This window comes from Bidens hawaiensis, unplaced genomic scaffold (assembly GCF_021521415.1).
Source record: "Bidens hawaiensis isolate Kalapana, Puna unplaced genomic scaffold, B.hawaiensis_p1.1 tig00019588_1, whole genome shotgun sequence".
Taxonomy (NCBI): Eukaryota; Viridiplantae; Streptophyta; class Magnoliopsida; order Asterales; family Asteraceae; genus Bidens; species Bidens hawaiensis.
Window position 1 is genome coordinate 252,265 of NW_027492976.1, and position 17,030 is coordinate 269,294.

The 17,030-nt window shown below is 33.8% G+C and overlaps 3 protein-coding genes across 3 annotated transcripts; 1 reads left to right on the forward strand and 2 right to left on the reverse strand.

Moving 5' to 3' along the window:
* Positions 1-2,467: 2,467 nt before the first annotated feature.
* Positions 2,468-4,159, forward strand: LOC143558715 (actin-like). Its single transcript, XM_077047498.1, has 3 exons — positions 2,468-2,672; positions 2,763-3,770; positions 3,858-4,159. Exons 1-3 carry the CDS (start codon positions 2,613-2,615, stop codon positions 3,921-3,923), a joined length of 1,134 nt encoding a protein of 377 aa, XP_076903613.1. The 5' UTR covers positions 2,468-2,612; the 3' UTR covers positions 3,924-4,159.
* A 1,491-nt stretch (positions 4,160-5,650) lies between these two features.
* Positions 5,651-9,349, reverse strand: LOC143558716 (uncharacterized). Its single transcript, XM_077047499.1, has 11 exons — positions 9,170-9,349; positions 9,021-9,077; positions 7,391-7,401; positions 7,127-7,214; positions 6,970-7,015; positions 6,760-6,894; positions 6,577-6,666; positions 6,394-6,513; positions 6,241-6,324; positions 6,057-6,121; positions 5,651-5,862 (listed from the first exon to the last, which is right to left on the reverse strand). Exons 1-11 carry the CDS (start codon positions 9,286-9,288, stop codon positions 5,667-5,669), a joined length of 1,011 nt encoding a protein of 336 aa, XP_076903614.1. The 5' UTR covers positions 9,289-9,349; the 3' UTR covers positions 5,651-5,666.
* A 4,044-nt stretch (positions 9,350-13,393) lies between these two features.
* LOC143558686 (uncharacterized) lies at positions 13,394-14,235 on the reverse strand. The gene has a single exon (XM_077047473.1). The coding sequence runs from the start codon at positions 14,066-14,068 to the stop codon at positions 13,436-13,438; it is 633 nt and encodes a 210-aa protein (XP_076903588.1). The 5' UTR covers positions 14,069-14,235; the 3' UTR covers positions 13,394-13,435.
* Between the last annotated feature and the right edge of the window lie 2,795 nt (positions 14,236-17,030).

Sequence of the window (17,030 nt, forward strand, 5' to 3'; positions counted from 1 at the left end):
CCAAATTCTCTCTAACCCAAGAACCCTAATTCACCCAGCCGGTGTTTGTTGGGTCGGGACGGTTTCAGACTGACCTCCCCGCCCATGTTTGTTGGGTAAACATCTCTTAAAAGTGAATTAGGGTTCTTGAGTTAGAGAGAATTTGGGGATTTAGGGTTGTATAATTTGGGAATTTATGTTTGTATAATGTTTAAGTATAAAACGTTGGTTATAATACACAACCGGTCCATGTAGGATGTCCATGTCATCTGATTTTGACAACTAGGACGACACATCAGATTTTACCTAACGGAGTTAGTACTCCGTTAGTCGCGAACTGGTGGATTCAACGTATGTGAAAGTTGGGACCGTTGCCAGCTAAAATGATAGTTGGGACCAGAGCCGACAAAAATAAAATATTTGGGACCAATAAAAACCAATTTTCCTATAAAATATAATTTACAACTAATCACATGTATTGTCCCTATGGACCTATGGTAAGTATCAACTATTGTTTGTCATATTGTAAGTTTGTAACACGCTTGATCTTCACCGTGAACGACTTATTATTAGTTTTAAATCACCTTTAAATTTTAATACTATGATAGTATTGTCATTTTATAACAAACCAAATCTGTACCTATTACATAAGTAACTGGTTGGGCCAAGTGTCATAATCTTATTAGTACAAGATTCCTTTTCCCGCTTGTTTTGTTTCAAATCCTTAAATATAGCAACTTATACGTAATTTCATTAACATCTTAACTCAAAATATCACTTTATTAATTAGTTATTTAGTATTATCTATATTCAACCATGTAATATACGAGCTTCTAACCTAGTGTGTGTTATAGTTGACTTGAGACGAAATTCTAATTATTGCAAGAAGAAATAAATCCTTAATCTAGATCTACAAGAATAAACTCTATAAAAGACTAAAAAACAAACTATGATTCTAGGGATAACATCAGGTACTGAAAACACCGATAAAAATTTTATTGAAAGGTGGGTACCAAATTTATCGATATGGTACCTATACTACTCATGACAAAACACTCATTTTTATATGGTATCGATATCGTAGATACCGACTCCGTCATTACAGTACTAGTACGGGTACTCGATACGATTTGAAAAAATGGAAGAGGGATGTGGGGACCCAGACGTGTAATCCACCACTTAAATAATGTATAATAATCAATGATCTTGAAGACCAAACTCATCCAACGGTCCACATTCATATCACTCCTCTATATTATTTCCTACATTTGTATTCAATTTTCAAGCTCTGTTGCCATTACTTGTCATTCATCTATCTCAACATCTTCCGGCATTTTTATTTTTTTATACAATTTCCTCAGGTATATATGTTTGTTCATGCTGTTTATTCACTTATTTTTTAATATTATAATATGACTATTAGTAGATCCGTTATCAACAATTTGTATTCATATTGTTACGATCATATGTGTATGCATGTTTACAGACAAGGTTTTGGCGCGTTCATGTCTCGTAGAGCATGTTCAAAGTTGTGATTATTTACAAATGGTTGGATGAGTCGATAACTTAATTGTAACCAGAAAGCATGCACCGGTTTTAATTTGCATTTTCCGTTACTTTTGTACCGGAATTTTCGAAGTCATCGGTTATTCCATTTTACTAACCAATCGGTTATTGGCTAATTAGATTGTCGGTTTTCAGTTTGGTTTGTTCAATTTCGGTTACTAACTAAAACCAAACTTGGGCCAAGTATTTTTGCCTAGGAAATCAATGAAATGAGCGTATAAGTACATATAATTTAATGGAGGTATAAATACATGAAATGGAGCCTGTGATTCAATGATACACTAGAATTAAGTTCATATTTGTAAAATATTTATATTGTTAAAACTCATTTTTCTGATTTGTATGTCTTCAAGTTACCCTTAATGAGCTATAAGACAAGATTTCACACAATAATTTTGCCACGTTGACCGTTTGATGTTCTTGCCGTCGTTGTAGTATATTACTTAAGAGTTATAGCATATTATGTTATTAATTATCTTATTTTGTCTCTGTTTCGATCTTAATTAGGCAAGATCATCTTTATTTTGCTAAATACCATGATTTCAGCATATATTATAATATCCGTCTTTTTTTGCTTGTAGTATCTCATGTGAAGTTGATCCTGTGTTTGAGTTTTGGCCTGCAGGATTAATAAAAGTCTTAACTTTAGTTTCACATTTTTTAAACCTGCACAGTCAACCCAAAAGATTTATCAGTCTGGTACTTAATAGTTATCTCTAAACAATCGCACTCGATTAAGTCATTACACAATTTTGTCCAATTTTTAACCAAGTCAACCGTATATTAATAGCCAATTCATGACAAAAGAACAAATAGACAACGATCTTTTAGAGAAATGTTTACATCTCAACTTTTATCGATGTTATCGATGATTTATGTTTGCTAATTCACATAACTTCCATGATTATGATAGTATAAGTATTAAGGATATGACTGATTATTGTTTTCTGTTCTGGTATGTAACTGAAAGTTGGTATCCATATAATGAGTGTCATGTGTGCGGTGTTATGCGTGCTTTTAAACACAGACCGTCTGAAGCTGTATTTGTTCTGCAGGTAGCGTAAAAGATGGCAGAGTCGGATGAGATTCAACCACTTGTCTGTGATAATGGAACTGGAATGGTTAAGGTAACCAAATATAGTATCCGTTTATTCCTCAACACACATTCAGATAAACAAGTTATGTTTAAACTTTAAACCTTAAACGTTTTGTTGCAGGCTGGTTTTGCTGGAGATGATGCACCAAGGGCCGTGTTCCCAAGTATCGTTGGTCGACCACGTCACACGGGTGTAATGGTTGGAATGGGCCAAAAGGACGCTTATGTAGGCGACGAGGCTCAGTCAAAGAGAGGTATTTTGACTCTAAAATACCCGATCGAACACGGTATTGTTAGCAACTGGGATGACATGGAAAAAATCTGGCATCACACTTTCTACAACGAGCTTCGTGTCGCCCCAGAAGAGCACCCGGTTCTTTTAACCGAAGCACCCTTGAACCCGAAAGCCAACCGTGAGAAAATGACTCAAATCATGTTTGAAACATTCAATGCACCCGCTATGTATGTTGCCATCCAAGCCGTTCTTTCTCTTTATGCTAGCGGTCGTACTACCGGTATTGTACTTGACTCAGGAGACGGTGTGAGTCACACGGTTCCTATATACGAAGGTTACGCATTGCCACACGCCATCCTGCGGTTGGATCTTGCGGGACGTGATCTAACCGACTGTTTGATGAAGATTCTAACCGAACGCGGATACTCATTCACGACAACAGCCGAACGGGAAATTGTAAGAGACATGAAGGAAAAACTAGCTTACATTGCTCTAGACTACGAGCAAGAGCTCGAGACTTCAAGAACGAGTTCTTCTATCGAGAAAAGCTATGAGCTGCCCGACGGGCAGGTGATTACTATCGGTGCTGAGCGCTTCCGCTGCCCAGAGGTGTTGTTCCAGCCGTCTATGATTGGAATGGAAGCGGCTGGTATTCACGAGACGACGTATAATTCGATCATGAAGTGTGATGTGGATATTAGGAAAGACTTGTATGGGAACATTGTGCTTAGTGGTGGCACGACTATGTTTCCCGGGATTGCTGATAGGATGAGTAAGGAGATTATTGCGTTGGCCCCGAGTAGTATGAAGATTAAGGTTGTCGCACCACCGGAACGAAAGTATAGTGTCTGGATTGGTGGGTCTATTCTGGCATCACTCAGTACCTTCCAGCAGGTTTGTTTTTAGTTTTGTCATTAACTAGTGTGTTAACTGTTGAGTGTATATGTTGGTTTTGATATGGGGTTGTTTGGAATGATGCAGATGTGGATTTCAAAGGCGGAATATGACGAATCTGGTCCGTCAATCGTGCACAGGAAGTGTTTCTAAGGAGTTTCGGTGATGTTCCGTTTTCGCATGCATGTTGTTTTGTCATTGCGTTTATTGTACCGTCTGCGATTCTTTGATTTTAGAAGTGTTGTATCAAGTATTGTGTTTGGAGAATATGATTCTGTTTTTTTTATTAGTGATGATTTTTGGTTCATCTTCTTGTTTTTGATACGAACCCGTCTTAAGCTGAAGGGTCAAGGGAGATAAACGGGTGAGGATGTTGAAGGGGCTAAGTAACCGCAACAATTATTAATAAAATTGTGTCTAAAATTATAGGTTCTTGTTTTAGTTTCTAGGGTATCATTGTTTATGTATTAAAAATATTGTGGGTTATTAACCTTGTATTTGGAGAATTACTATCTTGAATGGCTAACGAGAATAGTCCATCTTGAATCGGCCCAACTATCCTTGTTCTTGTTTATTTTAATCAATCAAATTTCCGGTTTCTATAAGTTTTCTTTTTACATATATAGTTTAGTTGTAGGGTACAATTGGCACATGGATTCTGAATGTGTTGGGTGTGTGAGGCAATTATTTGTTTGTACATTAAGCAATATTTGTGACAGCATCTCATGAATCATGATTGTGACATAGCTTAAAGACTCACCAATCAGCAAGGAAGGTGGGTTGCATGTTTGAAGATTTTGAAAGAACCTAAACCTTTGGGTGGTCTCTGAAATGGTCCCCTTTGCTTTACGTTTAAAAAAATATATTTCATCTACTTTTTTCAAAACATATAAAACTATTTGTAGATCATAATCAAATTTGTTTGACCACAAAATCCGTATGTAAGCAAGATTGTCTAAATAGATCTTGCTTGAGGCTCATTTAGAAAAAGCTCAAAAGAAGAAAACAAAAACTCACTCGGATTGTAAACAAGCACAGCCAAGCTCGCTCAACTTGTAAACAAGCCGAGCCAAATAAACCCAACCTTAACATTTAACAACCTAAGTGAAAAATATTCAACCTGTGTCTACACCAACTCTTATCATTAACCAATCTAAACCAAGCCGAGCCAAGAACAAGCTGAGCCAATTTGTTTTAGAAAAACCAAGTCAAACCGAGCCAAGCTAGAACTCAAGCAGCTTCTCGCTCAGCTAAAAATCCGAGCTAAGTTCAGGCTTGCAAACAACCCTAGTCAGTAGTTGAAGAATATTGGATGTCATTGTTAACCTTATCTTTATGAGATGCTCATGCACAAACTAAATGGTCAAAAATCAGGCTACTATGAGATTTATTGTACATGTAAAGTTCTCTTAATTATTAAAAACAAAATCTCAAAATACAATAAATAATCGTATTAAACTACTATCGTCAAGTGTAACTGTATAAATACAAGGGGACCATTATATCATTTTCTTATTGTTTAAAGTAAAACACAAATATACAATGCCATGCCTCTTACATGTCAACTATGGTTTATGAGGTATAGGTCAGGCGTGCAAGAGTGTTACACATGAGTCAAGAGTGTTTAAATGATCTAAAGAAAAAAAAATTGAGAACTTTAAAGTCTCATTAAGTCTCAGCATAGATCAGTATAACTGTCACTCATGATGTCTCTAGCATACATAATAGTTTCAACTTACAGCTAATAACAACCGCATCAAGAAAAATAATAACTGAGATTCCTTCAAACATATTAAAAAGAAACCTGGTTACATGACTTGATAATTTGTATGTTTAAAAACTGGCCTTCAGGGTTGAGGATAAAACAAGGCTGCTGTCTGTCTGTTGTTACTTGAACTATTGTCGATCGCTGCTTATCTTCCAAATACCAACTCTATACCCCACCGACATAAGACTCATTTCCCATAGCATGTTCAGAATGCTTAATAGACTCACCTTCGATCCGGGAATTTCAGACCAGGTTACTGATATCTCTATTATAGGGATGTTAAAGTATTTGCTTACATAAACTAATTCCACATCAAAGCACCATCTGCATTATAGTTTAAAAAACTTCATCACACTTATGCTAAAACAAAAAAAAAACTAATCATATTGAAAGTCAATTAGAGTCTATTATTAGTGCATATCGCCTCTCAAGTCGTTTTATTCAATTTCAGACTATTGTTTTAACAACACACTTTATAAATATGGCTATAAAACTCAGCAAGTAAAAGATTTTCATACCTTTTCAAACGAATATTAGTAAAAAGCTTCCTTGCAGCAGCTCTAGTAAACATCTTAAATCCACACTGCCATACACGTCAAACTTTGCATTAATATAAATCCCATTTTTTAAAGGAAAAAAAACTATGTCAATTTGATACATTAACAGAGGTATATAATTAAATAACTTGTTTAAGAACAAAACCTGTGTATCACGAACGCCAGGGCCAGCAGCAAGGAGGACTACGACATGGAACCCTTTCATCAAAAAGTTTCGGTACCATTTCCTCTGAAGCATAAAACAAAATTATTCAGAAAAATAAATGAAAAATAACAAAACTAAACGCGAGGAACTAACTGTAGCTAGAGCTGTCTTCTCCAGATGAGCACGTGAACCAAAGGCCACAATTGGGATGTCTTGAATTACTTCACTTAAATCTCCATCTGATTGATGTTTCTTTTTGGCAACTGCAAGGATCTAATACAGAAAACATCAACTGCTATCCAATGAAGTATTAAAACAGAATTAACCGACACTAACCTGATTTTCAAGTTTTTCCAAGTCATCAACTTTGGTTGCACCATCAGCATCTAGCATCAGAAGTAATTTTCCCCTGGAATGAAGCATTCCCTGTTTTACAATGCTTTCGCAAAAGCAACGACCTTTGATCAGTTTTTATATTATAACATTGTGAAGATGAAGCATCATATAAACTAAACTCACTTTTCTTATAGCTTCTCCTTTGCCCTGATTCTTTCCTAGAAGCACAACTCTAACATTGTCTACTTTATACTTCCTCACAAAGTCAAAGGCTACTCGTTTTGTTCCATCCTTACTTCCATCATCAACAATTATCACCTGCTCAAAAACCAATCCTTTCAAAACTAAGCTATTAAGCAACCAATCATTGAGTTGATTAGATCTAGAAAATACCTCATATGTAAACGAGGGATCCTTTTTCACACGTTCTTGAAGATAACTACACATCATAATTCAGAAGTACTGATCAAGTCATACATACTATGTTTATTCTAGCACAAACTTTGACTATTGGTAGTAAAAAGATTAATGAAATATATTTTTTACTCACTTCATTGTCTCATCAAGAGCAACAGGCAGTCTAAGTTCTTCATTGTATGCAGGTACAATCAATGAAATATATTTTTGTGCAGGATCATTCAACCTGTTACAAATGCATCAAATAGATTTAGTATCCATAAATAACTATATGGTTAACTCTTCTTCTAAACACTTATAAATGAATTGTTTACAAAAGAATTTCAAAGTTACTTACATAAATCACTGTATATTATCAATCAATCATACCCAGTAAAATCCCACCGACAGCAAAGCTATAGGTAGGGTCTGGGGAGGGTGGGATGTAGGCACACCGTACCTCTATCCAAAGGAATAAAGAGGTGGCTTCCAGAGAGACCCTCGGCTCTAAGTACATGTGTATGAAGCAAAATAAAGGAAATCAAAGTTTAACAGTTATATAAAAACTACTACTAATTATAATAATATTAATAATAAGGTCACAGTTTAACAGCAATATAAAAGCTAATAATAATAGTAATAATAATAATAATATATGTAAGGGAAATACCATTATGGTATGTGACCTAAATAAGTTAAGTCTAAGCCCTAAGTTATTCAATTCTCTCTAAAAATCCTTAACTTTAATTCTACTTCTCCACGAATTCCTATCCTCAACCATGTCCTCGGAGAGGTTTAGGTCTATCAAATCATGCCTAATCCTCTCATCCCAAGTCAATTTAGGTCGTCCTCTACCCCTTCTCCCCTCTATAGTAATGTTTTCTACGGATCTAACAGGATTCGTCGTCTGTCTTCTCTTTACATGTCCAAACCATCTCAATCTCCACTCTCTTATCTTGTCTGCTATGTTCGCCACCCCTAATCTCTCGCGAAACACAACGTTTCTTATTCGGTCTAGCCTTGTGTGCCCACACATCCAACGTAGCATTCTCATTTCTGCTACCTCCATCTTCCGCACTTGTGCCTTCTTGATGGCCCAACAATCTGTTCCATATAGCATTGCAGGTCTAACTGCCACCCTATAGAATTTTCCCTTTAGTTTAGTCGGGAAACTCTTGTCGCACAATATACCTGTGGCTGCCTTCCATCTACACCATCCTACCTGAACTCGGTGGGTCACATCACTGTCTAATTCCCCATCGCTCTGAACAAATGATCCTAAATCACTGTATATTAAATTCCTAATAATGTTTCAATGACACGACACATAAATGTAGGGATGGAACATTTTTTTACAGCATACTAGTTGCGTACTGAACCAGTACCCACCGGACACAATCAGTGCCCGTGCCATGAGTGTGCACGGTTTGGTTTTTGAGTTTGTGAAAACCATTTGGTTTCGATTTTTTTGGATTGGGTTTCTCAATTTTTGGTTTTGGTTTGATTTTTCCGGTTTTGACATTTGAGTTTGAAAATTTTTTAGCTGAAAACAAAAAGTGGGCCAAAATAATGAATATAGGCCTAAATCATTTTGTAAATTAATAACTAATTTATTCAAATACGTTTGCTTTAATATATATGAGTTACATATTTATTAAACTCTTTTTGATACTTAAGCTTAGAATTGGTCAGTTGTATTTCTCGATGGGGGCAGGGAAGGGATATAACTCAGCGGTAACATAAAAAGTACAAAATAAAAATCTACATATTCGGTTCGTTTTTAGTTATATGCAACCAAATTGTCGGTTTGTATTTAGGTTCTTCGGTTTCATGCACACCCCTAACCGATACCACTATCCGTTCTGTCATGTTTTCGGTATCAGCAGCATTCGGTTTCAGTATTTACGGTACCTTCAATGGCACCGGTGCCTATCAATACCAAACCGAAAAAATCGGTACGGTATTCAGCATATGGTTTTAATCGTTCTCGGTACCGATCTAATCCCTAACTTAACGAATGCTTAACAATTAATAAGAAATTAGATAACAATGATACCTGTTTCAATGAATTTGGATTTTCAAAGATCGGGTGAGCTTCTAGATGACTGTGAAAATAAAATCAACATCAAAGAACAATAAACAAACAATCAAAGCAAATAATAATAGTAAATAATTAGGGTTTAGAATATAGCAGTACTTGTGATTGAATCGTCTTCGGAATGCTTCAACAATAACAGCAGCTGCTAAGCCTAATCCGAGAATTAAAGCTACGATTAATATTAATTGAAGCATCGTCGACAAACCCCATAGCTCCATTGTTCAAGTATCAGACCAAGTAAAATATTCAACACATCAGATTTAAGATGTTTTCAAACTTCAAACTTCAAACTTCAAACTAACCCTAAATACACAGGCTCTTAACCTTGTGGTCGTGGGTTCGAGCCCCACGGTGGGCGTAACTTTTTATCATTTTTTTTGTGTTTCGGCTACTGATTGATATTTGGGTTATACAAACGGGCCTGGGCTCTCATCTTAATCTTATCCTGGCTGGTTATGATTTATCTCGTTTTTTTTATAACAAATTTATGGTTCAGTTTCTTATTTTATACATGAAACAAACATAACTTAACCAACTACTAACTATTAAAAGGCTAACTTATTTTGGTCTGGGAGCTATTGTTCGGGTGGGTAATGAAGAAACACGTCTATGTGGATCTTACCTGAGTGTCTTCTCTTGTTGTGCTCAGGGATCGTGGGTTTGTTGTGGGTTAGACTGCGTTGAAGGCTGAATCCGGCAAAGTTTTTAAACAAGAGAAAGCTTGTTTAGAGAATCAATATGTGTTTATCACATTTGCTTTTGATATATTTGGTTTTCTGGCCCCAAAGACTGTGAAGTTTTAGAGTAGAGTTTAACATGTCGTACACGGAACCTCTTTGGCTCCTAGGTCCCAAAACTTCAAAAGGGGTTGCGGTGCAGCTTGTTGCCCGTTTGCCTGCCACTTTATTGTAATCGTTTTGAATTTTATGAAATATATCAATTTTATTATTTCAAAAAAAAAATATATTAAAATAAACATATAATTTGCCTTCTTTTTCTTGAATATAAGATAACACGCTATATTTTTGTCATACCCAGAACCTAATTGAATTTGTTAGTAGTAATCGGCTGAGTTTACCTGGTTCTAGAACAAGCGGTTAACCAAACTAATTACCAATCATCCTTATGTTGTTGTCGTTGTCTTGCAAACACAATCGTGTACTCTAATCATCATTTCCATAATCAGAGGTTTGCGATTTGTCTGAGTGGTTTTTGGAATTATTATTGAAATTTTGTTATAAATAATGATTAATAATACACATATATTACCCAGGACCAGCCCAACCATTTTTTAGGCCTAAAGCAAATAAATAATCCAAGGCCCTTTTTAAAAATGTTTGAGTTCTTATTTTTTATTTATATTTGATTATCTAAGGAGCTAATGAGCTTCAATCCAATTTATAAACTAGGTGAATATTTTCCTAGAAAATAAAGTTCGTAACTCACTTATAAACTATATTTTGACACAAAATGGACCGAGTTCGTCAAATAAAAGAACAAATAATGATAAAATATTATAATTATCTCAATATGTTTAGGGTGATATTTTATACAACAATAACATTTATTCATATGAATGAAGCATACTTGAAAATCAAAACTATTAAAAATTAGAAATTTATTATGCATCAGATCTCTTTTAGTAGTGTCAATTAAACCACTACACAAAAATTTTTGGGAAAAAATAGAGATGGAGTCGATACATGGGACCGAGTGCACATATTTATTGTTTGAAGTTAAGATTTTGCCAAATGCCACCAAGCCAACGCGAAAATTGTTGTTTAATTGAATAAGATATAATATCTATTTATTATATTTTTTTGAAATGAAGGCTCAAAGCCTCAGCTTGGGCTTCTAATGAAGTTGGGTCGGCCCTAATATTACCATCGTTACAATTTACAACTAAATACTGAAATATGTAAACTAAAGTGCTAAGACTACTTCCATTAGCAAACTAGTGAGAGTTTGAAACACTATTTAAAAAAATGTCTCAAAATTGGGCAAACCACTCGATAAACCAAGCTAGTTTGCCAATCCACTTGCAGACCACATGTCACCATATTATTGGTTTCCATTCTAATTTATTTTTTCTTTTCTTTTCATACTAATTAATTATAACACTAAAATTGTTTTTCTTTAAAAACTTTTAATTAATAAGTTTTTAAAAAAAATCTAAAAATATAGTCTTGTTTAGTTTTTTTTTGTGAACACACTGGTATAAATTTTATTAAAAGCCATTAGATTGCAAAAAAAAATTATAATAAAATAAATATTAATCATTACTGATTTATATTATCCGACACTTTATATTTAATGCTACGATTATAATTTTATTATCTACTTTATTAAGTGTGTTTTGTCAGTATAAATATTTTTTTAGATTTTTTTATACTATATATATATATATATTGTTTATTTTAAAGAAAGTAATTATTTTTATATTTTTAAACACGTTTAATAGAAAACAACAATTATTAATAAAAACAATTATAAATTATATTTATTTAATAAAAAGTAATGAAGTTTGGTTTGCTAATAAGTGTGGAAAGTTTGGTTTGGTTGGATTGGGTAGGTGGAAGAGAGAGAAATTAGTTTTATAATAATAGATTGGTTTGAGTTGATTTGTGAATGTGGATGGTCTAAGAAGTGGAAACTAAGTAAACCGATTAAAGACCGAGCTGTATGTTTGGCGAAAATAAACGTTGCATTCAAGAACCAGGATTTAAGTGAAAGCCAAGAGATGGACCTTAAAAAATCTAGATAAAACAAAATCTAGCTATAAAACAACAATTAAAGTTACTACTCTAAATTGACTACTGCTAACACGTTTAAAAAATTTAGTCAAAGTAAGCACATATGTATTTCTTAAATAACTAAAAAAGCTTGTTTTTTTTTGTTGGAAGAATTGTGTGTGGAAATAAAATATCTACAAAACTTAATATAAAATATGATTGTCATGAATAAATAAATGAGAAGGGAGCACGGGTCATAGCAAGAGAGAGCTGTTGTCCTGCCTTGGGATTCTGCCGACGTTTTTTAATATGCTCGCTCAACTAGAAATCATCACCCTCATTACCCATGCACTATTTCCCACCGATAATATATTCATAAACATCCAAATTCATACACAAATTTAATAATGGTTTACACACACATATAGGGTTGGTTATGGTATAAAGTGAACTTCGCCTTAAAACGTAAAAAGCAAATAGAGAAAAAGATATGTGAATATGAGCGGGTTTAAAAGGTGAGGGATATTTGCGTTTATTTATTTATGTACATAGATTTATGACACATATCCATTTCACCGTATAAACTAGCATAGTAGCATAGCATTCGAGTTAAGAAAAATAAGTCATTGATATATGTATTAGATTACACGTATAAGTAAGATGATAATTTTGATATTAAAATAATACAATTAAATATAAAAATATATATATATAACAAATAATGTTGACTGCATAATACATGTATTCTTTTAAAGTTTCATACATACATATATGGAAGAATCAGTCTCAGTCTATATATATTTGTGTTATCTCATTACATACCGAATTAATTTAACAATTATTTATTTGAAAGCTAAGCTGCATTAGGCCAATAGGCCGTATAAGATGCCTAGAATAATCTTTACTTTTTATATTACTAGTCATAACGCGCTTAATTAAAGTTATTTACATGATTTATATACTTTTGCTTTTTAAATAAAGAAGCAATAATATGACCAGGGACTGAACTACTGAAGCAACAGCACTATTACATAAATCTTATTTTATTCATCCAAGATTTTACAAGCTAACATTTGCACATAAATGCATAACTACAAAATCAAATCACTAAAATTATTAAATTAACTACAAACAAAGTAATAAGATTGTTTTTCAGAAAGTAAGATATACATGACAAGTGTTCTGAAAAATGGCTGTAGAAACTTGACTAAACAAGGTAATAATGATAATAATAAAAAAAAAACTACCTATCATTTGTTTTTTTTTTTTTTTGAATGTTTAAGCTTGCCTCATACTATTTACAATAAACCATCATTACCAGGGATCAAACCCTGGACCTCTTACCCAAAGGCCTAAGCCTTTTACCATCCCACCAAAGTGGAGATGGCTATCATTTGTTTGTTGCTATGTATAGTTATAGCCCACAGTGGGACACCTACCAAGAACACATAGAAATTAACATTTAGACATTTACAAGTACAACTGTCACACCCAATTTATTGATCCTAAGTACATCAAACAAATTGCTAAAATATAGAATCTCACATCAAATTTAATCAAAAAATTCCACAAACTATTAACTTCTCTATAAAAGTAAAAAAAAGATAAAGAAAGGGTAATTAATACAGTAATTTTAACAAGCCATAGCAGCAGGAGGAGCAAAGCTAATACTTCTTTGATTAGGCATAGCAAGCATAGCAGTATGATCCATAAAATCATTCAAAGCCACCACATATTCCAAAACTACCCTTAAATCATCCGCACATGCAAACCCTATATTCCCAACACGTCTCACACCATACACATAAAATGTTATGCACCCTTTTCTAAACTTAAACCGCGCCAATTCGCAACCGGTTAATCCTCTAATAAGCTTCTTGTTCACTTCCCCTAAGGGTAATTCGACCGGCAACATCCGGTCCACGGCCACCTTCATGTTTTCTGACTCGAAAACAAACATGACCACTTTTGATTTTTTGGTTCCTAGGCCTAGAGTGAGTGTGTGCCATGCATGGTGGGCTAATATGGTGAAGTTGGTGGGTATGAATGCGGTGGTGGATGGTGGTGGTGGTATGGACAAGAGGCGAAGGATTTCGAGTGGCCGGGCTCGGCGAATTGTGAATGATTTGGTTAGGAGTTGACCGCCGAACCGGAGGCCTTTGACTTCTGATGAGGGTTTGAAAGAGTAGTTTGAGGATGGTTGGTGGTTTGTGTGTTTATGTTTTTGCTTCTTGTTCTTGTTCTTGTTCATTTGTTTTTCATCCATGGTGGTGTTGGTGTGTGAGAGATTTGAAGGTTGGTGGAATGGTTTATTTTTTCTTTTGGTGGATGTATTGATTTGTGATAAGTGTTAAAGAGACCAATGTAAAGCTTTTTTGTGACTTTCAAGTAAAGGGGTGCACTTTTATACATTAATTCCATTTTTAATGGTTTCTTGAATTTCCAATCATTTTTTGTTTGTGTAGATATGGAAATGAGAAGCATTATCTATTTTAAATTTGTTAAGATTTGGTTTAATAGAGAAACATGATTCATGAAAGTAATGTATGAACTATTTCATGTATATATACATATATAAAAGTATGTGTTAAGTGTTTTTTTTTTTTCAAATTATATGTGTCAAGTATTAAGTCGTGTATTAATAAAATTATTATTATACACGTGTTTTTTGTTTATCGTTGTGAAAATAACTTCGAAGTGTGTAGATAGATGACTGATATTCATATAGATCACAAAGTTTCACCTATCTACCATTAATGTTACATCTACCTTTATTTATTTAATACTTCAATTTTGTACTCTACAAACGTTTATATTATTGAGCACCTTAAGGCTCAATTGATAATTTTGTACGCTTATCACATTTGAATGTTTTAGTGGACGGGTGGATGTGTTGCAAGAACAACTTAAATTTCAAACTCAACCAGATGGATGGTGGGTCTCTTTCACACTTGATCGATTATGTTTAAGTTATATGTATTAGTTTAAGTACTTTTTTATTTGGAAATGGTGTAGTGTACGTAGAATTACAGAGAAATGCATGTGTAAAAAAGATGAGTGAAAATCTGATGTAAAAACTTATGAGACATTTGTAGATGTGTTTGAAATTAGATGCATCAGTAGTATTTTTAGTATTATTTAATATAATATATAAGTAGATAAATAATATATGGGTATGGAAATGTGAAAATAGTTATCCTATGAGGTAGACAAGACTTAAAAATGTAAGTGTTATAGATAGTTATATGGATAAGGTAGATAGGAAGTTGCTTGCTTAATTTGGTTGATGCAAACCTAAGGATAAAGTCTCGACTGTCTAGTGACTACTGACTAGTAGGCCTTACCCACTAACAATCCATATATGATATGATAATAAGATAATCCCATAAGATAATTTTAGTTTGTATTAAATGAAAAAAGAATGGAATATTTTGTTATTAATAAAATTTCGTCCATAAGTGTTTTTATCACTAAATCATGATCCTCTTAGTTGCATATTAATTACCAAAATGACCCATGTTTGTAAAAAAAAATGCTATTCCATGTTTGCCCCATCCTCAATTTCTAACAATATCGTCAAATTCCAATTTCTTACCACCAACTTATGATAAAAGTCGGAAAAGTCTGATCGTGAATTTGATTTAGTGGAATTCTGTGACTATATTTGAATTTTTAAAATAAATTCGACCACAATATAGGGAAAAAAAATAGAAAATAAACTAAATTTCTAGAAACAGAATAAAATAAAAGAAATTAATTGAGCTAAAGGGTAAAAAATAATATAACAAAAAAAGCAAGAATTTGAATAAGTGCATAACATGCATCTGCCTTTTGGGAGTACGAATAGTAGCGATCACCGGTGCCACCTATAGGCCAAGACAATATCTTATTTCACCAATGTTTATACCAATCAGTAATAGTTTTTTTCTGGCGATCATTTGGATTACTGGTGGGCCAATGGCTCACCTGATATTATATTAATCTTCATTCCTCGAGTATGAAATAGTGTGGTGCTATGTTGCACGTCCTCGAATGGAGGCTCATACATAAAAAAAGTGGATTATTGTTTTTTCAATTATGGTTACAAAAAATTGATGAAAATGTTTTTTTTTTGAATTTTAGATGCAAATGTTGATGTAGCTCAGCATATCCTTGAACTTATTTTTAAGCTTCTGATATAGATGCTCAAACATAACATATGGGACACTAAAAATGGTGGAAAACATTAGTCTTGTGAATAAAGCTGCCCCCTTTATGCTGGTACCTTCATACACTTTTAATCATTTCACAAGAAGAAAGAGACCTCCCATGTTCTTGAGTGGACCCCACCCCTTAACAATGTGGACCCATAAATTATGTCTTTACAACGAGTTTACTTTTTTCTTTTGAAACAAATGAAAATGAGACTAAACCAAACTTTGTTATTAAAGAACAGTTTGGTTTATTCAACAATCAATATTAGTTGTATTGGATGGAGTTTGGTTACCTATGATGTAAAGGGATTGATTTGACTGTTGATCTGTATTAACATCTAGTTTTTTGGTAATAAGTTTTAGTTTTGGTTGTAGTAGGCAATTGGTCTATGTTTACTAAGTGTTCATGCTACTAAGTAGTGTACCACCGCCTTCTAACATTGTCGTTACAACTACCGCCACAGTGTCCACCACAGTCACCATCTCCACCTCCAACACCCCCTCGTTATCCCTACCACCACTACTCTACCACCCTGAGTTCATTGCCAATTGTTGGTAAATAAAGTCATAAAAATATTGAGCAGACATGTATCTTACAATCGACGCCTCCTAAGTTATATCAAAGTTTTATGTGTGTGTGTGTGTGTGTTGTAAAATTACTCTAATCAAAAGTAAATCCAAGTGGTTTAGTGTACTAATATTGTGACGGAAAAATGTATAGATGGTGTATAAATTCGTCGATTGAAAAATAAAAGCTAATTAAAAGAACAGTGAAAAGCCTAGACAATTAAGCCCAAAACAGGCTCGGTTAAACTTAAAACTTCAAGCCAGTCAATCTGGCCCATTAGAAAATTTTCATGACAAATTCATTTAAAGCCCAACTGAAATGTGGCTGGCGACTTGGCGGTAATTCTTTTAAGTACGTCATATCTGATTATCATATATGTACGATCACCATTTTTCACACAAATTATATTTTGATAATTTTAGCTACTATTTCTAAACAAAAATGAGTAACCCGTAGTAGAGGCTGGA